This window comes from Exserohilum turcica, assembly GCF_000359705.1.
Source record: "Exserohilum turcica Et28A unplaced genomic scaffold SETTUscaffold_6, whole genome shotgun sequence".
Lineage (NCBI taxonomy): Eukaryota > Fungi > Ascomycota > Dothideomycetes > Pleosporales > Pleosporaceae > Exserohilum > Exserohilum turcicum.
This window is the reverse complement of record NW_007360277.1, coordinates 908,089-933,135: the sequence shown is the minus strand read 5'-3', so window position 1 is coordinate 933,135 and position 25,047 is coordinate 908,089. Positions and strand designations below refer to the sequence as shown.

Genomic DNA, 25,047 nt, shown 5'->3' with positions numbered 1-25,047 from the left:
TACGGTATGACCTTGGGACCGCGGGCTAAAAGAGCGAAAGACAAAGAAGAGGCTGACGTCTACTAGGCTCGCATCCGGATGCGTTTACCAACCTAGACGATCGTCAGCCTTCCTTACTCCCTCTCAAGCATTTTGCAGCTGGGAGGAACATGTTAATCCGTGTGTTGAAATGTTTGCAGAAGGGTCTAGCGAGAGAGGTGTGGCTGGAGATATAATCGAAGTTGCGGAGTGGATACAAGGGAAAGTCGCAAATTGCAAGATGAGGGCTGGCTGTCTCGGTGGTGCAGGTACACCTTTGCTGTCGTCAGAGAGCTCTTCTTCAGTCGCGAATTGGGTTCATGAGGAACACACACGACTATACACTTTGGACTCGCTTGTTCCACTCATTGCTGTGGTCTACGCCATGCCAGTATATATGCGACAATTGCTCCTCGCGAGCGGAACTATAGTGCCTTGCGTGCTAAGGCGCTGGGGGCCTTTAAGTATGTCGAGACTCTGTGAGAAGAGTGCATTGCTGAGTGCCAAGGCCAGAAAGGATATACTTCGCGTGTCCCATGCCTTGTCGCCTGCTGCAAACAGTGCTTGCGGCTACATCTCAGGGTAGGCTTGACACTGCTATGACGCGTACCTGCAGTGTGATCACGCACAGCACGGATACCCGACAACAAGCGGCTTCCGCAGCATGACAGTGGAATAAGCGGTAGTTAACGTGCGGGATCAGTAAGCTGCGCACCCCACCCAACCTGGCCCAACACTCTGTGCTCTGGCAAGGTCCACCAGAGCAGCTGGTACAATAGGCTCCCACCAGACTGGGTTATCGGCGTCTCAGACAACGGCTGGACGACTGATCAGCTTGGCGTAGAGTGGGTGAAGCACTTCAACTAGCATACAGCAGCTTGTACGGCTGGAGTCTATTGGCTCCTTATTCTAGACGGCCATAGTAGTTACGCAACGCCAGAGTTCGACTAGTACTGCGCTGAGAACAAGATTGTCACTCTCTGTATGCCGCCTCATACGTCGCACCTCCTCCAGCCTCTAGATGTGAGCTGCTTCTCGCCGCTTAAGCGCGCGTACGGACGCGAGGTTGAGGAGCTTGCCCGCCAAGGCGTCTACCATATCGACAAGATAGACTTCCTTGCAGCCTATACACGGATCCGGCCGATGGTGTTTACGCAGCAGAATATCTAAACAGGCTTTCAAGCAACAGGCCTTGTCCCTCCTTGTCCAGATCGTATTCTATCGTCTCTTACAGTTGTCCGTACGCCGTCTCCATTACAGACAACTATAGACAATAACGCCGCAACGCAGCTAGAAACACCACATACAGGAGCGCAGCTTCAACAGCAGGCAAAGCTTCTTCAAGAGCGGCTCCGTCGGGAATCATAGAGCCCAACAAGCCAGCTTCTCCGCCAAGTTATTAAAGGCTGTCAGATTGCAATGCAATCAGCAACAATACTTGCTGAGGAGAATAAGAAGCTACGTACAGCCAACCAGCGCCAACGACAAAAGCAAAGCCAGCAGCGTCAATATATCGCTTCTAGTGGGGTACTCCAGGCTCAGCAGGCTCAGCAGATCGTTGCAGAGGCAGAAAGGTTACTTATAGAGGGTAGCCAGAACCAGGCTGGTGAGCGACGTCAGCACGCGCCGCCAACGTGTTCGAAGTGCTATATTCAAGGACACACTCGCACTTCGTGTAGAGCTATATAAAAAATATTATATATTAATTTTATTATGTTTTATTGCGTTGTTGTGGATCAATTGAAGATCACGAACGGTGGTAGACACCAGCCAGACGCGTTCACGCACTCGATCGCTGTAACCCACTTGCGATTACCTGGCTGTACGACGACTGCTCGACCGACTCTATCAGAGCTTGTGACTACCTTAGACGTGCCAGCGACGCCCATCGCGAATCCAGTCTCATCAAAGTTGTAGATGTCTTGATCTAGAATGCCGTACGTCTAGCGCGTCTCCTCTACTAGCTTAAACCAGGCTATAATTGCAATTAGATCCTCGCAGGAGGCGCGCTAACTATTAAAGCTTCTACTCCACTTCGTCTGAAGCTCTGGCTGGCTCTGGACGAAGCGCGACACCCATTTCTTGCCAATAGGCTGTGGAGGTGGATCTTGGCCGCGCGCAGCGAGTAGAGTGTCTGCCATTCGTCGTACGTCGATGATATGGGGTGGAAAACCACGTCGGTCAAGGTCTAGGATCCACTGTACAAGAGACTGCTCTTCAACAGGCAATAGCTTACGATTAACAGAGACCATCTCTGATCGTGGCTAGATACCGCGGAGGCGCGTTCGTAGTGTCGATTCTGGCACGTCATACGCTGCTGCAAGAGCACGGAGAGATTTTTTTTCATTATTTCGATATGATAGTATAGCAAGACTTATTCTACCTTCACGAGAAGTCTGTATAGAACGTTGTTGTCGCGGCATTGTGGTGGTTGTGGAGAGAGTCGGGTCAGGCTGGGTGGGGTGCGCAGCTTACTGATCTGCGCAGCTTACTGATCCCGCACGTTAACTATTAAATAGATGCAGAGATATCTACTTTTATAACAGTCGCATCGTTCAACCTCTCTGATATGTAGAAACGATGCATGTATCGTGCTATAACAGGGGTGTGAAGCCAATCAACCCTAGACTGGCCGATATGCAATGGGCAACGACAGGACCAAACACGCTGTAATATTTTCAACCGCTCTTCTGAGTTTGTAGGAAATAGCCTTAACAATGATTGTTTCATTATCGCGGTACAATACAAGTGATAGGATGGATTCTAACATACTGAAATCGCAAATTCCTTGCGGTACGGGGGGGTTTGCGTGACACAGGGAGGTACGTTAACTACTAAAGTCCACCACCCCAACCCCAAACAGAATCCCGAGACTAGAATCAGTGAAGCTCTTTTCTGAGTAGCGCGGCTAACCTCTCCCAAACCTTCTTGGCGACGGGTCATATCTAAGAGCGGTCGAGGACTGAAATCATCAAGCCAAGAGCCGTGTTCACAGTTTCGATAAACTGTAAACAATCACCACACGGCGGACGGCTCACAAGAATTGTCGCCTGCTTCATTAGGACAGGTGGTTTTGCCCGTAGAAGCTTATCATCCTCAGTCTCGATGAGAACATGCTTGTCGATGAAGTATGCAATAAGTTGCTTTTCTGCATGAGTTGCAAAATATTGACCTTCTTTTGCTTGGTCTAGTCCCTTCTCTTCCGGAAGCCGATGACCCACGATCGATGAGATCCTCAAAACCTCAGTTGTCCACTCTTTGCCTGATACGGTGACCTTTGTCTCTCCATGGCTCCAGCCGCTCATGGCTGCTACAGAGGGGAAGGCCCACGGGCGTTGAAGAGAAGCAATCGTTTTCCACTGGTTTCGAACATGAAACTCTGCGATCGGTGCAATGAGTTCAATAGTTCCTCGACTCGTGTGTTTGAAAAAGTGTGACTCAAATGTTCGGTTGTGTGCAGATATCTCTCTATATGGCAATTCTTCTGTATCTTTCAGCAACTCGAAGATTACTCTTCGGGCTTGATTCGCAATGAAAGTATTTTCTCTATACACCTGGTCCTCTCCACCGGAACGGTGGTAACGCTCTTCATCATTTTGCAGGGACGGTCCTGCAAGATCGACAGCCCGGTGGCAGTGAATATCGCGAAGCTTTCTGTTCGCGCCATATTCTAGAAGACATTTGACATTCTCGATTCGCCCCCAGAGTGCTGCTTCCATCAACGGAGTTCTACCTTCATTGTCTTGATGGTCAGGTCTTGCGCCATGGTCAAGCAGAAGCTTCGTAACAGCGGAGTACTTCTCGCAAGCAGCTAAACTCAATGCCGATTTTCCTTCCTCATTGCTACCAAATAAAAAAAGGTTGGCTTCTGGACTAGTGCGCAGATAATTGTCCACATATTCGGAATCTCCAAATGTTATCATCCTGCTTTTAACATGATCTAATCTCTTTAGGGCGAAGGCATCTTCTCCTCCAAAATATTCATGCAGACGTCGAAATATCCTATCCTCCAAGCCGATTGTAATCATTTCTGTAGCCTCCTTCCAACTCTTGCTATCTGGGGATCTACTCACATCCAAACTGAGTCCATCTAAAGCCTTTCCCAGCAGTTCTGCTTCCGATTGTAATGCTTTTGCTCCAAATGCGACGAAGTAGCCGTTGGTTTTATCAATTTCGTACGCTACGCTACCTTCACATGTTGAGAAAGGATACGCAAAGCGATAAGATGGAAATGATGGTGACAAGTGGTGGTTGCAATGAGGGGCGCGGAAAACACTGTCATAGCCGCTACCGAAACCGTGAGTATGGATCTTGGTGCAAAAAGGGCATTGTATAGAGACTGTGCTGGCATTCCAACGCTGAACCGGAGCCAACACAACAGTTCTATTTGTAGATGATGCCATGATTTGATGGGCTGGGAATATGTAAAGTCGTGAGGCTGGGTTGTTCAACAGCGCGGGGTGGGGTGGGAGGGGGTCATGATCACATAGTATTTGTCCATCTATTCTAGGACAGCTTTCAGCCATAGCCTTGGCTCGACATCGAATGTGGCTTAAGTTAGTTAGCCTATTAGTCAGCTTTCCGGCTCGAAGTAAATTACACGCTACTCGTATTGCAGCTGCGGGGTCAATCCCCACTAGCTGCATTGAGAAGGTGCTTCGATCTCAGGTACCGACCAGGGTGGCAATCATGCATGAACGAGCACGCGACAATCGCCACAAGGCTGGTGGTGACTTCCTACACCTTTAGTAACAATCAGAAGCCTAGATAAGTCAGTTTATCATCTTAACAGAGTCTCAGAGGTCAAGCCCCATGCTGTATAGCATGGGCTTGGATTTCAGCAAAATAGAAGGCTTGACTATGCACAACGTGCAGGCGTCAACGACCGCGTAATTTTTGTATCTTAAGATATAGAAGTATGCTAAAGTAGGCTAAGAGACTATGAACAGAAGATTATAGATTAGTCACACGCACTTGGAAGATTATAATTGCTTGATCTCAAAGTACCTGATGTCCGTCTCGCGACGGCGTGCGTCTCGTGAATTAGGGATGGACATTACTTAGTTAGTGATTGCGGCTTCACCCTTACGCACAGCTACACAACGGATTTGAGCAGCCCCGCCTTCCTTATGTAGCTTAGTACAAGACGTCAGCTGCAGAACCATCGGTGTGATTGGTCAGTCCTCGATTTTCTGATGACTGGACTTTTGGAATACTGCCTACAGGGGTGAAGCCGCAATCGCTAGCGACTGTATCATGACCAGAATTCCGCAAGCGAGTGTAACGAGCAAGGAACTGTATTGTGTTGAAAGCGAGTGTACCCTCACTGAAGTAGAATGAGCTTGCGATCTGGACGCGTGAGAGAGATGGCAATCTCGACCCCGGAACGCGACCGCGACCGCGAAGCGACATCCTTGCCAGCCGAGCTACTAGCACCACTAAAGAGACGCGCAAGAAACACTACCGAGCAAAACGAACACTACCGCAGGCGACCCCTACAGCTAGACCTATCAGCCGACGACTCCGACACCATCCAGATCGAAAGCAGCCAACCTATCCGTCAAGCCAGGAAGAGCACCGCTACCAACAAAGACCTACTTACCGCGTTAACCAAGATTATCCAGCAGCAGAATGAAACGATCCAGAACCTCGAACGCGAAACAAGAGAGATTAGAAAGAACCAGCAAGCGATTATTGACCACAATGTGAAACTTATTGACGAGATCGCTGAGCTGAAGACACGCGTTGATGACCTCGTGGCAACAACCTCTGGTACGCGTACCTGGGCTGAGGTAGCGTCCACAAGCGCACCCGCAGGACTAAACGCCACAGCCGCGCCGCTGGCAAGCCAGCAGCACACTAACAGAGCGGACCTCGCTTCTATCGATGTGCCCAGCGTCACCGTAGACATCTCCAGGGCAGATGGCGAAAATGGCGGACTGTCAGCAGGATCGGTCAGAGTAGCTGTGGAAAAAGAGATGCGCACAATAGAGAACCGAGAAAACTGGCGATGCCGGGCGGTCACCGTCGACCACGCGACCCAGAGCCGGATCAGGATCACGTGCAGAGACGAAGATGAGCACCAGCTAGTCAAGAGAGCAGCAGAGAAGATTGGCGCAGGCTCGCGCGTGTTGCGCGATGAGCTCTACCCAGTCAAGATCGACAACGTCAAGAGAATAGCAGTGTTGGACGAGAAAGATGAGATTAGAGCAGGAGCAGCAGAAGCTTTTGGAGAAGAGAATGGAACGACAGTCGCCAAGATTGCGTGGCTTAGCAAGAGAGACGTCCCAAAGGCGTACGGATCTATGGTGGTGTACATAACTAAGAAAAGCGACGCAAGAAGACTCATCGCAGAAGGCTTCTTCCACGCGGGTGGAGAGTCTGGCACAACAAGCGCATTTGAGCAGCGACCACGGCCAGGGCAGTGCTACAACTGCCAGGAGCTCGGCCACAAAGCGTATCAGTGCCGAAAGGCGCAGAAATGCGGGAGATGTGCCAAAGAAGGCCACCACCACAAGAGCTGCAGCGAAGTAGTGATGAAGTGCGTGCTGTGCGGAGGACCGCACGAATCGTTCAGCAGAAACTGTCGGATGCTATACCCACCTCAACATGAATAGAGCACTCCGCATAATACAGCTTAATGTTAGAAAGCAAGGCGAAGTACACGATAGCTTAATGAACGACGAAGAGTTGCAAGACGTGGCGGTGGTAGCTGTCCAGGAGCCGCATGCACGGAGGATCCAGGGTCGGCTGCTGACGACGCCCATGCTCCACCACAAGTGGACCAAGATGGTGCCATCGACGTGGCGAGAAGGAAGGTGGCCGATACGGAGCATGCTGTGGGTGAACAGAGAGGTAGAAGCGGAACAGGTACGGGTAGAGTCGCCGGACCTGACAGCAGCGATCATCTGGCTACACGAGCGGCGGGTTCTAGTGGTGTCGGTGTACATACCAGGAGGAGACCCACAGGCGTTGCGAGACGCATGCAAAAAGATAGACAGAGTGATTGCGGAGACGAGACGAAGGGCCGGTACGGTGGTGGACGTCGTGCTAGCCGGCGACTTCAATCAGCACGACCAGATGTGGGGAGGAGAGGATGTGACGCTGGTCAGACAAGGCGAGGCAGACCCGATCATCGATCTGATGACAGAACACGCGCTCAGCAGCCTGCTCCCGCGCGGCACCAAGACATGGCAGTGCGGAGAGTACGAGACGACGATTGACTTAGTGCTAGCGTCAAAAGAGCTAGCAGACACGGTGCTGAGATGCGCCGCCCACGACACCGAGCACGGCTCCGACCACCGAATGATCGACACAGTCTTTGACAGCTCCGTGCCAGTGGCGCAGCAGCAAGAGCGGCTTCTGCTCAAGAACGCACCGTGGAAAGCAATCAACGACAGAATCGCCAAAGCGCTCAGCGTGACTCCGCCAGCGGGCACGACGCAGCAGAGGACCGACAGACTGATGGCGGTGGTGCTGGAGGCGGTGCACGCACTGACACCTAGGGCTAGGGCGTCACCATATGCAAAGAGGTGGTGGACGCAGGACCTGACACAGCTACGCCGCATCTACACGCACTGGAGGAACCAAGCGAGAGCCGCGAGACGAACAGGGGTTGCTCGGCCGGACCTAGAAGAGATGGCAAAAGGAGCGTCGAAGCAGTACCATGATGCCATTCGACAGCAGAAGAGAAAGCACTGGGATGACTTCCTGGCGGACAACGACAACATCTGGAACGCGGCCAAGTATCTGAAGGCGGGCAACGAGGCGTTCGGGACAGTCCCAGCACTTCGCAGAACGGACGGGACAACTACGAGCGACTTTGAAGAACAAGCTGAGGAGCTACTCAACACCTTCTTCCCTCCGCTTCCTAGCAGCATCGATGACGAGGGAGCCAGGCCGCAGAGAGCACCCGTAGCAATGCCGACCATCACGCTCGAGGAGGTGGAAAGACAGCTGCACGCCGCCAAGTCATGGAAAGCACCTGGAGACGACGGACTGCCAGTCATCGTATGGAAGCAGGTCTGGCCGGCAGTGAAAGACCATGTGCTTGCGCTATTCCGACAGTCGCTGGAGGAGGGAGTGTTACCTAGCCAATGGAGACACGCCAAGATCATACCGCTTAAGAAGCCAAGCAAGGAAGACTACACCGTCGCAAAGGCATGGAGGCCGATCTCACTACTGGCTACCCTAGGCAAAGTGCTAGAGTCGGTGGTGGCAGAGAGGATCTCGCACATGGTAGAGACACACGGGCTTCTACCTACCAACCACTTTGGAGCGCGCAAGCAACGATCAGCCGAGCAAGCATTAGTACTGCTCCAGGAACAGATCTACACTGCGTGGCGGGGCCGGCGGACAGTCAGCCTAATCAGCTTCGATGTTAAGGGAGCGTACAACGGAGTATGCAAGGAAAGACTACTGCAGAGGATGAAAGCACGGGGGATACCACAGAAGCTGCTGAAGTGGGTAGAGGCATTCTGCTCAGAGCGCACAGCGTCAATCCAGGTCAACGGGCAGGCCTCCAAGGTCCAAGAACTGCCACAAGCAGGTCTGCCGCAAGGGTCTCCGTTATCGCCAATTCTGTTTCTCTTCTTCAACGCCGACCTAGTGCAACGACCTATCGATACGTACGGAGGTGCGATTGCGTTCGTCGATGACTTTACTGCGTGGGTCACAGGCCCAACAGCACAAAGCAACAGGGAGGGTATCAACGCCATTATCAGAGACGCACTGGACTGGGAACGGAGGAGCGGAGCGACGTTTGAAGCAGAAAAGACGGCCGTTATCCACTTTACTCGCAAGGCGTACAAGAGTGCCACGGAGCCCTTCGTAATCAAGGGGCAGAGCGTCTCGCCCAAGGACCACGTCAAGATACTTGGCGTGCTCATGGACGCCAGGCTCAAGTACCACAAGCACATTGCACGAGCAGCCGCAAAGGGACTGGAAGCAGCATTGGAACTCAGGAGGCTGCGAGGACTCTCACCCAGAGTAGCGCTACAGCTGTTCACGGCAACAGTCGCGCCGACAGTAGACTACGCGTCAAACGTATGGATGCATGCCTGCAAAGACAAGCTAGTGAGACCTATCAACAGGGTGCAAAGAATAGGTGCACGAGCGATCGTAGGAACGTTTAGCACGGTAGCGACTTGGGTGGCAGAGGCTGAGGCACACATCCCAAGTGCACAAGAGCGGTTCTGGAAGCGGGCAGTCAAGCTGTGGACCGACATCCACGCGTTGCCTGAGACGAACCCACTGCGAAGAAACACATCGCGGATGCGGAAGTTCAGAAGGCAGTACCGCTCGCCGCTGTTCCAGGTGGCAGAAGCGCTCAAGGACATAGAGATGGAGCAGATGGAGACGATCCGGCCAGGTGTGTTGGCACCATGGGAGAAGAGAGTGCAGACCGTAGTGGAGAACGCGGCACAGAGCCTCGAAGCGAACTGGGCGGTACGCATCGCGGTAAGCAGCTCGGCGCGGAACGGAGTCGTCGGCATGGGAGGCGCGATCAGCATACAAAGCAACGAAACACAATCTTTCTCCGTTACTTTGGGCAAGAGAGAGGAACAGAACCCGTACTCGGCAGAGCTAGCAGCAATGGCTGAAGCGTTAAGCAGGCTGCCAAAGCTAAGGTTTCGCAATATTGCACTAATAACAAGGAACAAAGCCGCTGTGCTCACACTCAGAGCACCTCGCCAGCAATCGGGGCAAGGCTACATTAGCCAGGGCTACAAAACCGTACAAACACTAAGAAGAGACGGTAACGCAGTGACAGTGCTATGGCTACCTGCAAGCGAAGAGAGTGAACTCGCAAGCCTCGCCAAGCGAGAGGCGAAGACAGCAACTAGGCCAAACACTAGGCCACAGACACAGCTCCCTAGAATGCGATCAACCACGCACAACATAGCACGTAAGCAAGGCATAGCTAAGAAGGTGCCAACAGACGTGGGAGCATATTCCAAACGAATCGACACGGCACTGCCAGGAAAGCACACGCGACAACTCTACGACGGGCTTTCGCGGAAAGAGAGTAGCGTGCTTGCCCAGCTTAGAACAGGCATGGCACAGCTGAACACGTATCGATACCGAATCAAAGCATCAACAACAGACCAATGCGAATGCGGCCAGGCAGCAGAGACGGTGGAGCATTTTCTGTTCCGCTGCCGAAAGTGGACGACACAGCGAATAGAAATGCTGCAGTGCACGCAGATAAGCAGAGGAAACATGTCATTCTACCTAGGCGGCAAAGCAGCGACAGATGACGCGAAATGGGCGCCAGACATAGATGCGGTGCGAGCGACGATACGATTCGCAATAGCAACACGAAGATTAGATGCAAACTAATGTCTAACTAACTACTAGGTAAACCATAGATGCTAACATAAACTTATCAGCAGCCTCGTGCAACCAGCAGCAGACAGCGCTTCAGCCGCCGAAGATAGGACGTTGAACACTTAGAGAATCTCGTAGAGATGCCGACTCTGAGCTAGTCTGCCACCAGCAATACTAACCCACGAGCACTTGATGAGGAGCGATCGTAGATAGAGAAGAGGCGTGCCAAGGTATTAAGTAAGGGCTCTGATTTAGATAATAAGCTATATAAAGAAGTGGGCCAAAGAAGACATATGGGCTAAGGAGACCAAGACGTAGCATAGGAAGTGTAAAGCTAGACTAGCGTTAGCAGCCCTTTCGGCTCGGCCGCCGGGCGTAAATAAATTGTGTGTGTATCATGACCAGTAGAGTTAGACTAGCATTAGCAGCCCTTTCGGCTCGGCCGCCGGGCGTAAATAAATTGTGTGTGTATCATGACCAAAAGGACGCTTTTCAAAATAGGGGAACTAGACCGAGCACGTTCATATGATTTCAAGAACTTCATATCACCCAGTTACCCTCACAAGATAGGAAAAACAAAGTCACAAATTCTGTAACAAAACCCAACCGTTCCATCCTCTCAAATTCTTCCATTTCCTAATGCCAGTCTTGGTTAACACGCCTGATAGTCTCGACTCCATCCTCGCAGATATGTCTGCACCGTTTTCTAGCGTGTTGAGAGAACAAGCAGGCTAATGCTTTTGCAACGAGCGCAGGTCATCATAGTGCTGGTGACATACCAAGGCAGCGGGGTGGCCTTTTCCAAGGATCGAGTCGTATCCAGCATATGCCCGCTGATACAGACATAAAGGCTCCTCTACGTGATGCTGTTTGGCAAGGATATATGCAAGGCAATAGACGCTGGTCAGTGTGTCTAGATGGTCATGCCCGAGCACTTTCTCTCGCAGAGCCAGCGTCTGCCGGTGAATTGCCTCCGCCTTATCGTACTTTTCCTGGCTTTTCAGTATTCCCGCCAGATTACTCATGCTCGTGAGTGTATCTATATGCTCAGGCCCAAGCACCTTCTCTCGCAGCGCTAATGTCTGTTGGTACATCGCCTCCGCCTTATCGTACTTGCCCTGGCTGCTCAGCGCTCCCGCTAAGTTATTCATGCTCATTAGTGTGTCTGGGTCCTTAGGCCCTAGCACCGTCTCTCGCAGAGCTAACGTGTGCCGGTTCATTGCCTCAGCCTCCTTGTACTTACCCTGGCTATTCAGCACCAATGCCAAGTTGCTCATGCTCGTCAGTGTGTCTGGGTGCTCAGGCCCCAGCACCTTCTTGTACTGTGCGAGCGTCTGCCGGTTCATTACCTTCGCCTCTTTATACTTGCCCTGGCTGTTCAGCACCCCCACCAGGTTGCTCATGCTCGTCAGTGTGTCTGGGTGCTCAGGCCCCAGCACCTTCTTGTACTGTGCGAGCGTCTGCCGGTTCATTACCTTCGCCTCCTTGTACTTACCCTGGCTATTCAGCACCAATGCCAAGTTGCTCATGCTCGTCAGTGTGTCTGGGTGCTCAGGCCCCAGCACCTTCTTGTACTGTGCGAGCGTCTGCCGGTTTATCTCCTCAGCTTCCTTGTGCTTACCCTGGCTATTAAGCACTAACCCCAATCTGCTTCTGTTCATCAATGTAAAGGGATGCTCAGGCCCTAGAATCTCCGTGCTCAACGATGAGGCTATCGGATACGTTGTTTCTACCGGCCCATATTGTCCTAGCCGCTTCTGATACTGCCCTATTGCTTCTAACAGTAAAGTCCTCATACCGCCGGGTACAGAGTTGACGAGTCCGGCCGCGGATATTGCATGCTGGAGGTATGCACTCCGTACTTGCTTTCTTCCATGCTCGTCAAACGGTCCCGGTGCCTCAGCTCGGGCTGCTGCTGCGCCTGGCCACTTTTCGCGCTCACCATGTCTCTCCAGCCACCATACAAACTCTGTGTGCACTAGTTGGTGTATTCTAAACAGCGCCTTCATTCTGGATCCTGGTACAGTCAGTTGTTGCCTTGTGACAGATGCGTATCCAGCCGTCGTAGGGAATTTCGACTACTTAGGAATGGCAGCTACCAAGTAGAAGTGCGGGAATCTAGCTTTAAAACACGCAGCACAGCTACTAGATGTGTCTCGTAGCTGCTGTAGCGAAGTAACAACGGTACTACTAAAAGCTAAAGAGATTTGAGGGGAAGACAAGAGACTGCACGTAGAGTGAGTTTTAGGCCGCACAGCCAGAACGAGCTGTGTATGCCCGAAATAGGTGAGGTTTGAGATGTGCTAGAAGCCAATAACGGCCCATGACCTCCCATGATGATTGTCAGAGTGTAGAACCACTTGAAGTGAAACTATGTAGGATGACACCGCGTAGGACAGGAACAACGCATGATGGGCATTGTACCGAGGCAGCAGCTGATCGCAACGGTCACGTTGCTGTACACATAATGTTGGTAGGAGATATACACAGTAGGTTATACTTTACTATATGTACAGTGCAGTGTAGTTAGTCATATGTACATATACATACTGCGCAATTGAGAAAATAATGCTACAAAACTCAACACAGTGACCACGCAGAAATTTGTCAGCCACACTCCGAGCCCAGGGCGTGACCATCAGCGTTACAACACTCCAATAGGGCACCTATAGCACACTCCTTATCGTAAACCACGCGGGATGATCTGATCGATCTTAGCGTCTTTCCACATCCACAAAGTCAGCGCTAAACCACACCAGAACATCGTGTGTGACCTTGCCACCATAATATTTGTTAGCATGGCTAAATATTCTATTAATGTATTCGCACAAATGCACCACTTGTGGGCCCATCCAAGTGGTTCTACACGAATAAGACTGTTAATGCAACGCCTAAGGTGGTCGCTTACCATGGACGACAGTACGTGTGGGACGGGTCCGTGCGTATGCGATTATTATTATTATTATTATTGATTAACGTCCTGTGTCAGCCCGAAGGCTATATAAGACGTGCAAGCCGATAAGGCTTACAAGTATCTACGTAGTGCTTGTTACACGGGGGTTTGGGTAGCTGATACTTCTCTAGCTCGATCCGGGTTAGGGCGACTAGGATTATATGATCGGCTCCGTGAGGTAGTTGTCTGGCGATACAGTGGAGTGGCGTGCTTGGCAGAAGGTAACAAAGGTTTGACAATTCCTAATCTATTCAATAGACTTAACAAGTATCAATCTTAGTAAAGTAACTAGTAAGAAAGTACAATTTGAGTTGACCACAACGAGAGTAAATAATGAAATCCGTCCATCCTTATATTCTCATTGCCTTTGGTCTTGCCATCCCATAACCTGTTGCCATCCCAAGCTTGGCGGGATGTTCTGTCTTGGCGGGATGGCTCATCACGTGACTCCAAGCCCCGCGATGATCCATTACCTTTTGACGTGGACTTTGTGGCACCATAACCACTCGTGATCCTTCCTTCCTTAGTCCTGCATCAAGGAGAGCATCCTTCTTGTTAACGTCCATCCCTGTGGGTCGAACATCCCTGCGCAACGAACCACCAACACTGCCCAAGCACCTTACGCCCAAGCCGCAGAGGCTCTTAGACATAAATACACATTTGTTTGCTTGCTAGATCTACCTCTATCTATCGTAAGCCTTAAATAGTAAAATTACAGCCATCTAAGGGGCATACGTGAGTCTTTCGTGTTAAGCGTGGGAAGGTGCAACGCCAAAACACCCCTGTCCTACCTCTTACAGAAGCTATATTTGCCTATTCGGAGATTATATATAACTTAGAGTAAGCTAAAGAATCTTTAGCCATACTATAAAGATATGCAGCCTCTGTTCAGATGCGCTCCGAGTTTTTCCAGCTCAGTGTGCCAGTTCTTCGCATCAGCGAAAGGATTTAAAACGCTGGCACAGCTGGATTGCGAACGCTTAGCGGCCTACGATGTACACCTGCGCTATGCCAAAAGGGCTCAAGCTGTGGCGCAGAGTTCTAGAAGCTTCCATCGGGTGCTGCGAGTTGCTGGCTATTCTTAGAAGCAGACCGGTGGTGCATTCGGTTGGCTTCTCGCTCGAGGTATCCCTCAGTCACCACAACCACAAACATGGACCCAGCCAGCCAGGCGCTCGCGCAACGTCTGCCTGATGGTGTGCGTGATACATGTGCTGCTCGATCAGAGTACGGCAATGTCCCTGTCTCAACTCTAATCCATCGTAGGCTTGGACGACGCTCGCGAGCAGAGCAGGCTCAGAGTCAGCAGTACTTGACTCGAGAGGAGGAGAAGGCCCTTGTAAAGTTTCTACTCTTGATGTCTAGTCTTGGACAACCTGTGCGCGTTAAGTACCTTCGCTCGCTAGCGTTCAGCATAGCCCGCCAGCGGTCCACGAAGAAGTCGATCAAGCGTCCCGGGAAGAACTGGCCACGAGCGTTCGAGAAGCGTCACCCCGAACTCCAAGCGAGAAGGGTTAGATCGATAGACTGGAAGAGTCATGGAAACAATATATACAAGAAGATAGTAGAGTGGTTCGATATAATTGGCCAGGTACTACAGGATCCATCCATACTGCCAGAAAACGTGTACAACATGGACGAAACTGGAGTTATGCTAAGCATGCTCGGCTCGGCAAAGGTTTTAGTCGGCAAGAACGATGGGCAAGGTAGCAGGGGTGCGGGTGTTAAGCGTACTATGGTAACTGCTATTGAGTGCATCAGTGCTGACGGAAGGGCCCTCCTGCCACTCATTATATGGCCAGCATCGACCCACCGCAGCAAATGGACCACGCACGAAACCCCTGGATGGCACTACGCACACTCAGAGAATGGGTACAACGACTCTAAAATTAGCTTAGAGTGGCTTAAGCGCGTGTTTGACCCCCAGACACGTGAAGGAGCAGGTAGAAACCCGCGAGTGCTAATCTGTGATGGCTTTGGGACTCATGAAACGCTCGAAATCCTAGAGTTCTGCTTTACTAACAACATTATCTTATGTCGTCTGCCTTCTCACACCTCTCACAAGCTGCAGCCATGCGATGTCGGCCCTTTTGCACCCTTGAAGAGCGCGTATCGTGAACAAGTCGAGCGACTCAACCAAGGAGGCGTAGATATTGTTGGCAAAGAGCATTTCGCTTATCTCTATAGCCCTGCAAGAGATCGCGCGCTGACTAAAAGGAATATTAGAGCTAGGTGGTCTGCAACTGGGCTGTTCCCTTTTAACCCGGAACGAGTGCTCAGAGATGTCCCTAAACCTCCAGCGGAAGTAAGCAACATATCAAATGTAGAAACCGAGAGTGCGAATGCTGGGGTGTTGGGCGATGTGCCCCGTACGCCTACCACGCCAGTAACACCAGTGACGACAGAAGCGCTTACGTCGCTGCACGATCTAATTACAAAGGACACTCACGTACTTAAAAAGACGAGCAAAGACCGTCTACAAAGACGCATACAGAAACTAGCAAGCGCGGCTAAGGTATCCTTCGCTGAGCAGGCCCTCTTTAAAGATCGTAATCATTTCCTCCTTCAGATTAATCGAGAAGCCAAAACCCGCCAGTCGACAAAGTCGATAGTTCTAGGCAAGGCTAAAGTAATGAGTTTCGAAGATCTTGAGGAGGCTAGGGCAAAGCGTGCTGCAAAGGAGCGAGCTTTAGCAGGCAAGCCGAAGCGCGGGCGCAAGCGCAAGAGCGACGCGCTAGAAGGATCAACGGTCCTGCGGTCGCCAAAGCCCACAGTAGCGCAGCGGATCGATGCGCCTGAGCTAACGCATGCACCGGTACCTGTATGGAGAGCACCTGTAGCTAGGATGTACTAGACCACTTTCTCTAGCTCTGTATGATGGGTTTCGCGGCGTTGCGCAGGCTGGATAGAAAGGGTATTCTAAGTTAAATTTAAACCTAACTAGATATTATTCATAAGTGTTGTATCTGCGTGACTGCTCTCTCATTTGTCCTGCATCGGAACGGGCAAGCTCTGAGCGCGTCGATGCTTAGACCCTTGCCAACAGGGCCCTCATGTCCTCGGCAGCTTTCGACGCAGACGCGCTTCAGCCTTGCAAGCAATGCACGGCGCATGCATGGCACGCCTTACATACCCCGCCTGGGGCTTCACACAGGCTTCACCACCAAGTCGAAAATACAGCGAGAGCCGGCAGCCTCAGCTCGCGACATCTTGACGCATTACAGGATCCTGCTGGTATCTGAGCTGGTGCACCTGCTCGTCCTTCTCTCTGTATGCTGACCGTCCATCGGTATCTAGTAGGAAAGCAGCTGACAAGCAACAAGCGCCCGCGCGACTAGGCTACCAAGTTCAACCTTTCGAATCCCGTTCTCGTCGCACATACCTACGATACACCCACACGAACCTATGCGGCTCTTACAGTACAGCGAAAGCGGAGAGCTCAGCATCCACAGCTTCGACAATGGCGACATACCCCCTTACGCGATACTCTCACACACCTGGGGCGCAGATGGCGACGAGGTGACGTTTGCAGACCTCCAGACAGGCGGCGGCAAGACAAAGCCAGGCTATAAGAAGATTGTCTTCTGCGGAAGACAGGCGCGGCGCGATAGCCTCCAGTACTTCTGGATCGACACGTGCTGCATCGACAAGGCCAACAAGGCTGAACTTGCCTTCTCTATCCGATCGATGTTTCGCTGGTACCGCGATGCAGCTCGGTGTTATGTATATCTGTCGGATGTTTGGAAAAGGAAGAGGAAAGCCTGCGACAGAGCTGCTAGGCTTAGCTGGGAGCCTGCTTTTAGGTCGAGCCGGTGGTTTAAGCGTGGCTGGACTCTTCAAGAGCTTCTTGCTCCAGCTATAGTCGAGTTCTTCTCGCAAGAAGGAGAGAGTCTTGGTAGTAAGACGTCATTGCAGATAATGATCCACGAGATAACTAGCATTCCGTCCGAAGTGCTCAACGGAGCCCCGCTTTCTCGGTCTATCATTAACGAGCGGTTGAGGTGGGCAGAAGGCCGGACGACTAGGCGCGACGAGGATAAAGCATATTGCCTGCAAGGCATCCTCGATGTTGAGCTAGCGCCGTTATATGGCGAGGGCGAGGCCGGCGCGTTCAAGCGTTTGATGGACGAAGTTGACAAGCTAGAACAATGCATTCAAGACATACGCCAAACAGATCCGTGCGACGACAAGAAGCGCATTGAGGACACCAGAGGTGGACTGCTAGCAGACTCCTACCGCTGGATCCTCGACAACACCACGTTCAGGCAGTGGTATGAGGACCAACACAGCGGACTGCTCTGGGTGAAAGGCGATCCTGGCAAAGGCAAGACAATGCTGCTGTGTGGCATTATCGACGAACTGCAAAACTTGACGCCGAAACCTACCCTTATATCATACTTTTTCTGCCAGGCGACCGACACGCGTATTAATAGTGCCACAGCTGTGCTGCGGGGCTTGCTGTACATGCTTGTGCACCGACAGCCGTCGCTTGCATCGCACGTTCGCAAGAAGCACGACCACGCAGGCAAAAGCTTGTTCGAGGATGCGAATGCCTAGGTCGCCCTGACAGAAATCTTCGCCGACATGCTGCAAGATGCAGGCCTAGGCACAACGTGCCTAATTATTGACGCGCTCGACGAATGCGCGACAGACTTACCAAAATTGCTTAGCTTTATCGCGAAGCACTCGTCTGCGTCCTCTCGCGTCAAGTGGATTGTGTCTAGTCGCAACTGGCCAGATATTGAGGAAGAACTGGAGCGTGCTGAGCACGGAATGAGGCTCAGCCTTGAGTTGAACGCCGAGTCGGTGGCTGCAGCAGTAGATGTGTTTATCCGGCAGAAGGTGCGTCGCCTAGCCCAAGAGAAGCGCTACGCGCCAGAGGTGCAAGACGCGGTGCTCCAGCACTTAACGTCGAACGCGAACGACACCTTCCTCTGGGTTGCGTTGGTGTGCCAAGACCTCAAAGCAACGCCGAAGTGGGACGTGCGAGAGAAGCTAGCCCAGTTCCCGCCTGGTTTAGACTCACTTTACAGGCAGATGCTGGATCGGATACATAAGCCTAGTACCACTCGAAGATGTCTGCAGGTACTGGCAGTGACTGCTGTCCTATATCGACCCGTCACAGTCGCTGAGCTAGTTGTGCTTACTGAACAGCTTGCAGACCTTGTTGATGACCTAGAGTCTGTGCGGGAGATCATCGGTCTCTGCGGGTCTTTCCTAACGCTGCGAGATGATATAGTGTACTTTGTACATCAATCAGCTAAGGACTTCCTTATCACGAAAGCGTTGAACGACGTCTTTCTAGACGGTATAGAATGTGTGCATCAAGATATCTTCGCGAAATCACTTGTAATTCTGCACAAGACACTACGCAGAGATATATACAACCTTCAAGCGCCTGGATATGCTATAGAAGATGTCAAGCCACTTCTTCCCGATCCTCTAGCCGTGTCGCGCTACCCATGTGTGTACTGGATTGACCACTTCTGCGACTCAAAACCTAGTGCTACTAATCAAGAAATTGCTAGGGCTATGGACGCATTTCTTGAGCAAAAATATCTCTACTGGCTAGAAGCGCTCAGCTTGTGCAGAAGCATGGCCAAAGGGGTAGTCTTGATGACAAGGTTATGGGATCTAGTCCAGGTACGGCTAATACAACTACATCTATACACAGCCTTCATAGCATAGTTACTAATGTAGCTAGGGACTTGGAGACATGGACGTATTGAACAATGTTGTGTATGACGCACGACGGTTTATTATGTATCATAAGGAGGCGATCGAGAACTATCCTTTACAGGCATACGCATCTGCTCTGCTGTTCAGTCCAGCTGATAGCATAGTAAGAAGGCTGTTCCAGCACGAAGAGCCAAGAGGAGTAACGATCAAGCCCGCTATGAGCAACGGCTGGAGTGCGTGTCTGCAGACGCTCGAGGGCCATAGCAGTTCTGTTTTGTCGGTGGTTTTCTCGCACGACTCCACCCGGCTAGCGTCAGCGTCTTTGGACAGGACTGTCAAAATCTGGGACGCGAGCAGCGGGACGTGTGTGCACACGCTTGAGGGTCATAGCAGTGATGTTATCTCGGTGGCCTTCTCGCACGACTCTACCTGGCTAGCGTCAGCGTCAGGCGACAGGACTGTCAAGATCTGGGACGCGAGCAGCGGGACGTGTGTGCACACGCTCGAGGGTCATAGTAGTTTTGTTAACTTGGTGGCCTTCTCGCACGACTCCACCCGGCTAGCGTCAGCATCAAGGGACATGACTGTCAAGATCTGGGACGCGAGCAGCGGGACGTGTATGCAGACGCTCGAGGGCCATAGTAGTGTTGTTAACTCGGTGGCTTTCTCGCACGACTCCACCTGGCTAGCGTCAGCGTCAGGCGACATGACTGTCAAGATCTGGGACGCGAGCAGCGGGACGTGTATGCAGACGCTCGAGGGCCATAGTAGTGCTGTTAACTCGGTGGCTTTCTCGCACGACTCCACCTGGCTAGCGTCAGCGTCAGGCGACTGGACTGTCAAGATCTGGGACGCGAGCAGCGGGACGTGTGTACACACGCTCGAGGGCCATAGTAGTGTTGTTAACTCGGTGGCTTTCTCGCACGACTCGACCCGGCTCGCGTCAGCGTCTTGGGACAACACTGTCAAGATCTGGGACGCGAGCAGCGGGATATGTGTGCACACGCTCGAGGGTCATAGCAGTGATGTTAACTCGGTGGCCTTCTCGCACGACTCCACCCGGCTCGCGTCAGCGTCTTGGGACAACACTGTCAAGATCTGGGACGCGAGCAGCGGGACGTGTCTTCACACCCTTGTTGTTGGCAAGACTCTTTTCAGCTTATGTTTCGATTCTACTGATACTTTACTCTTTACAGACATTGGAATCATCGCTATCCCTCCTTTCCAAGTTTCTAACATCACAGACATGGCAGCATCAGAACCACAGTACCAAGATGTCAGTCTAAGTTCAGATAGTGTTTGGATTCTGCACGCCGGAAGAAATGTACTGTGGATACCGTCTGAGTATCGGCCGTCAAGCTCAGCCGTGAGTGGGGCTCTGGTAGGCATGGGAGTAGGATCAGGGAGGATATGGTTTTGTGAGGTGAAATAGAGAAGAAATCATGATCAATAGAAGCATATTTGCAGTAGTTACTTATATATTTAATATACTTACATTAAGGTAGGTCTATCCTTATATCAACTAGTATGTAATGGGCTGAACGCCTTTGCCTCCTATACTCGTCTACGACCTCGTCTACTCCACCTGCCCGGCCCGATTGTTGCTCTAGCAACTAGTATTGTATATAGATAGCTACGTAGCCGAGAGCTTAGCTCTCTATCGAATACAATCTTGTTACCTTGGCCTGTCCGATTGTGCTCCCGAGCTTAAGACTACCCTCCGGGGTTGCGCCCCTTACATAGTATGTATATAATATTAATGCCGTGGTGTCTATCTCTAGCCGATTTCTAAGGACAGGCAGCAGGTGACCATGCACGTAAATGGTGGTTAGACGAAGCCTCTGGAGCTTTGCGCCACAGCCTAAGCCGTTTTGGTATAGCGTGGGTGTACATTGCAGACCGCTAAGCTTTTAATACTAGCTGTGTCAGCACGCTAAGTCTTTTCGCTCAGTCTGATGAAGTGGCACGTCGCACCGGAGCAACTCGGAGAGCACTTAGATCAGGGCTGCACACGTTTCTAAGAGTGGGACTGTATTATGCCGCTATTTAAGTATCCTATAATGGCTCCGAGGGATTAAGCAATAGTGTTACTTAAGAGAGAGCAGGGGTGTTTTAACATTGCACCTTCTATGCCAAAAATAAGAACCTGAAGAACACACGCTACAACGCTGTAATTTTACTATATAGAGCTTGTACTAGGTAGAGATAAAGGCAAAGAATACAATCTTATCAACTTGACCCTATATGATTGTGCAAGGTGAGTATAACATGGTTGAACAACATTCGTGGTTCGTTGCGGGGGGATGTTCGACCCGCAGGGACGGACGTTACATACCTTGTAACAGTGCTATCAATTTGGTGTAGTTGGGGGAGGGGGCTATCTGAATCGAGGTGAGGCTCGTAGCCTAGTATCGAGGGGGGTAGTAGGGGGTATTACGGGTAGAAGAGGTAGGTAAAGTGGGTGTAGGGCGGGGGCACCTGCTGTGGGTGTTGCCTTAATTCTCAAGGTTTCCTTTATACCAGGCCTGTGTTGTAGCCTTAGTTTCCTTAATAAAGCTAATTGTAATTAGCTTGTATGCCTGTGTTTGTGTGTAGTAAGAAAGCTAGTGATAGGGGGTCCCTGCTAGCTTCTTGCATCTTTGCTCTGGCCTCCTGGAATAGCGTGCAGCTAAGTAGGATATGTGTAGGATCTTGAGTAGCTCTATAGTTGCAGGGGCACACTTTAGAGTCTACTTTTCCTCGCTTGAAGAGGAAGTCTCTTAGGTAACAGTGTCCTAGCTTAAGCTGAAAAAAGGCGCTAGAAACTTCTCTACTAACGTCCATCCAATCGTAACGGAACAACCGCCGTGGCGGAACACGAGCAGCACTTTCTATCACAACAACGCCAACAAGCATTGCACCGCTTGAATACTCCCGGAATAGATGCTTGAGATCTTTAGGTTCTCATGTACTCAACATTTTTGGCATAGCTTTCCTGTCGACTTTACAATACCGCATCTCACTACTTACATCCTTAATACCTTTACCTCGGCCTGCCTCGGTGTCTACTACAAGTGTAGTACATCTGTCTAAAAGCTCGTCACCCTGTATAGCGCTATAGGAAGCGTATATACCGAGAAGAGCACTACGCTTGATAAGGTGGCTGCGTTACGGCAGCCATCTGTGCTATATCAAGCAGGACCGCCAAGCGAAGACCTACATCCTACTGTGTCGAAGAGGACTAACCGTATTTTAACAGCGTCAGTGCTCAGCAAGCTACACGGCTCACGTGATAGTCAGTGGAGCATGCGATGTATTAAACAGCTATTATTATGATTAACTAGTTATCTACAACTTTCATCTAGCGAGGCTTCCTAGTCGTTGATTAATGCGTATGAACAGGAACACAGAAGAAGATTATATGCCACTTCTAATTGCATTGTTGCGCGATAGAACCAGCAAAGCTAGCTGTCGTAGGGCTCTCGAGCGAGGAAGAGTATAACGCTTCGTCTGATTGGACAGCTAGCTTGGCATGCATGTCAGCCAGAGCCTCGACAGACAACAACAGCGAAGGATGGTCTGTTCTAAGAATGCGAGTTTTAGTCTTCACCACACTCTCCAGTAGCTCTATTGCCTTTTCCTCCTGGCCATCTGCTTGGTACGCCGCTGCGAGCTGGTGCTGCGACGCCAGTCGATGGGGATGGTCTGCCCCCAGCATCTTATGTCTCACTTCCACAATATCCTCCAGCAGTTCGACCGCCTTCTTCACCTGCCCGTCTGCTCGGTATGCCATTGCGAGCACGTGCTGCGACGACAGTCGCGAGGGATTATCTGCATTTAGCATCTCTTTGGCTTTGACCACGCTCTCCAGCAGCCCTACAGCCTTCTTCACCTGTCCATCTGCTTCATAGGCCGTTCCGAGCGCGTGTTGCGACGCCAGTCGGTTGGAATCGTCTGCCTTCAGCACCTTGTTTCTCACATCTACGACAACCTCCAGCAACTCTACCGCTTTCTTCACCTGTCCATTTCCTTGGTATGCTACTGCGAGTGTATGCTGGGCAGACAGTAGGTCCGGATCATCCTTCGCCAATGAGCTCCTTAGTTACTTAGTTTGTGACATTCCTCTAGTAACGTCATCGCTTCTCGCATCCTCCCATCAGCATGCAAGCATCTCCCGACCCAAAAGCACAGCTCCGACTTCCTCTTAACATCGCAGTCCTGCTCGGCCTCTAGAAGCCGTAGCGCATGTGGCAGATACGCTTGCCATACTCGCAAGTTCGCATGGTTATCGGACGGGAAGACTCTTGCGACATGCCACACGGCGTTTTCCACCACTTCAGCCGCGTGGCCGTCTTTCTTAATCCAGATCCGCATCGCTAGGTGTACAACTCGGTGCATATCAAACCATTCCTCGCTGTCTGCACCCGTTATGCCGTCACGCTCCTCATTTGCCTCAGGAAAATCGCTGCCTCGTCTTGCCAGAAAGGAGTACCCGCACAGCGTGCCAACCGCCTCCTCCATCCGAGTTTCTGAATGCATACTTGGAAGTAGTGAGCGCGGTATAGCCTTCCACTCTATGCACGACATAAACGCTAGCAGCTCTGCCGCTACTGCATCATGCTTGCGGATCTGGCTAAACGACACCACCCATGTTGTCGCTACTGCATTCGATGAGCCCTTATACCTTGTGTCATCGCGGAACTCTCTACTCATAAGGCTGATGAGGCCCTGATCCGTGCTGCGGAGTAGCTGCAGGTACTTCAGGATAGATATACGGTTTCTGTTTATATAGGCGGCTGCCTGCGTGATTGCCAGTGGCAAGCATGTTAACTCGTCTAGCAGAGTGTCTGTCATTGCGGTATCGCGGAGAAGTGCTTTGCGAACCAGCGAGTTCGAAAGAAACTCTCTTGCGTCCTGCCAGTTCATCGCTCCGAGCTCCAGGACATCGCCCTGTGTCAGCGACACTGCTACTTCCATGGTACGCGTAGTATATATTACTATCCCCTGCTCGCTCTTTGGCAGGTAGTCAAAGATGCCCCTCCGCTGTCCGACCCCAAAGAAGATGTCTGCATCATCGGCATTATCGACTACTAGCAGCCACCGCCCTGCATCGCCTGAACTCAGCCATGCCTTCACTAGCTCTTTTCCGTCCTTTTCATCTGCTGCTTGCGGTATGTGTAGTGCATGCACAATCTCTGTACACGCCTGCTCGAAGCTCTCCATGCTCAGCGCTGGCATCCAGAGGATCGACCACTCTGGCTGTGCTTCCTTGACTTCATACGCAAACTGCAGCGCCACCTGCGTCTTGCCTGTCCCGCCGAGTCCGACGATAGACATCTTCTGACAGTCCTGATCTACAAGCAGCCGCTTCCGCAGTATAGCAAGCTCGTTGGGCCGTCCGACAAAGTGTCGGTTCTTTAGGAAGGGGATGCAGTAGGCCGGTTTAGCTATACCCTCGAGCGTTCTATTAGTCTCGATGCATCACTATCACATACGGTAGCCACACTAACCACTCGCCTTTCTGATCGCTTCCTCTGCTGTGCGTGACGCCGCCACCTGCGCTAGTGGTATCACCGATAGCACCTCCTTAGCGTACGCCGCCGCCATCGCCGCCGCATATGGCTGCCAACGCTTGTCCTTATGCGAGTCCGCGTAGTCGCAAATACCGCGCACGACAAGACACGGGAAGCTGTTCATTAGCCCCGCCGCCTCCATCTCAAAGCACAGCACCCCACCGAGCTCCGTGCTAACTCTGTCTCTCTCGGCAGCGCTTCGCATCACCTGGTTGCCAGATGCGATAGTGCCGTAGTGCACCACCACTTCTTCACGGTCGCGCGACTCTCGAGCCTTGTGTCTATCGGGGCTAACGTTCCCCACTGTTAGTAGAAAAACACCGTTGGTCGAGAAATAAGCGAGGTACCTATCTTTAAGCAGTTTAAACCTTTGACCACACGTCTTGATACTGTGTTAGTACTCTTAAGTTTTGTACTTTAACTATTTCTACATATTCCAAAGTGTATTTAGCTAAAAAATTACGCACAGCTTACAGCGCTCTTGCTAATCTTACAAAAAGCCACCTTTGATACTAT

The 25,047-nt window shown here is 51.4% G+C and overlaps 7 protein-coding genes across 7 annotated transcripts; 3 read left to right on the top strand and 4 right to left on the bottom strand.

The window, feature by feature from the left end:
- Positions 1–169: 169 nt before the first annotated feature.
- SETTUDRAFT_156371 (uncharacterized protein) lies at positions 170–621 on the top strand (the record flags this gene model as incomplete). The annotated part of the gene is made up of 2 exons (XM_008031530.1): positions 170–482; positions 527–621. 2 exons carry the CDS (start codon positions 170–172, stop codon positions 619–621), a joined length of 408 nt encoding a protein of 135 aa, XP_008029721.1.
- Positions 622–2,963: 2,342 nt separating this feature from the next.
- SETTUDRAFT_95932 (uncharacterized protein) lies at positions 2,964–3,941 on the bottom strand (the record flags this gene model as incomplete). The annotated part of the gene is made up of 1 exon (XM_008031529.1): positions 2,964–3,941. The coding sequence occupies one exon, from the start codon at positions 3,939–3,941 to the stop codon at positions 2,964–2,966; it is 978 nt and encodes a 325-aa protein (XP_008029720.1).
- Positions 3,942–11,078: 7,137 nt separating this feature from the next.
- SETTUDRAFT_95667 (uncharacterized protein) lies at positions 11,079–12,008 on the bottom strand (the record flags this gene model as incomplete). The annotated part of the gene is made up of 1 exon (XM_008031528.1): positions 11,079–12,008. One exon carries the CDS (start codon positions 12,006–12,008, stop codon positions 11,079–11,081), a length of 930 nt encoding a protein of 309 aa, XP_008029719.1.
- A 2,691-nt stretch (positions 12,009–14,699) lies between these two features.
- Positions 14,700–16,049, top strand: SETTUDRAFT_81582 (uncharacterized protein; the record flags this gene model as incomplete). Its single annotated transcript, XM_008031342.1, has 2 exons — positions 14,700–15,212; positions 15,309–16,049. Coding segments are annotated over 2 exons (1,254 nt in total), but the record flags the coding sequence as incomplete, so codon positions are not given.
- Positions 16,050–16,569: 520 nt separating this feature from the next.
- SETTUDRAFT_165108 (uncharacterized protein) lies at positions 16,570–18,189 on the top strand. The gene has a single exon (XM_008031527.1). The coding sequence runs from the start codon at positions 16,706–16,708 to the stop codon at positions 17,855–17,857; it is 1,152 nt and encodes a 383-aa protein (XP_008029718.1). The 5' UTR covers positions 16,570–16,705; the 3' UTR covers positions 17,858–18,189.
- A 3,914-nt stretch (positions 18,190–22,103) lies between these two features.
- On the bottom strand, positions 22,104–24,295 carry SETTUDRAFT_156369 (uncharacterized protein; the record flags this gene model as incomplete). Its single annotated transcript, XM_008031526.1, has 4 exons — positions 22,104–22,121; positions 22,479–23,052; positions 23,091–23,376; positions 23,428–24,295. 4 exons carry the CDS (start codon positions 24,293–24,295, stop codon positions 22,104–22,106), a joined length of 1,746 nt encoding a protein of 581 aa, XP_008029717.1.
- Positions 24,296–24,463: 168 nt separating this feature from the next.
- SETTUDRAFT_96446 (uncharacterized protein) lies at positions 24,464–24,784 on the bottom strand (the record flags this gene model as incomplete). The annotated part of the gene is made up of 1 exon (XM_008031525.1): positions 24,464–24,784. A coding segment is annotated over one exon (321 nt), but the record flags the coding sequence as incomplete, so codon positions are not given.
- Positions 24,785–25,047: the final 263 nt, after the last annotated feature.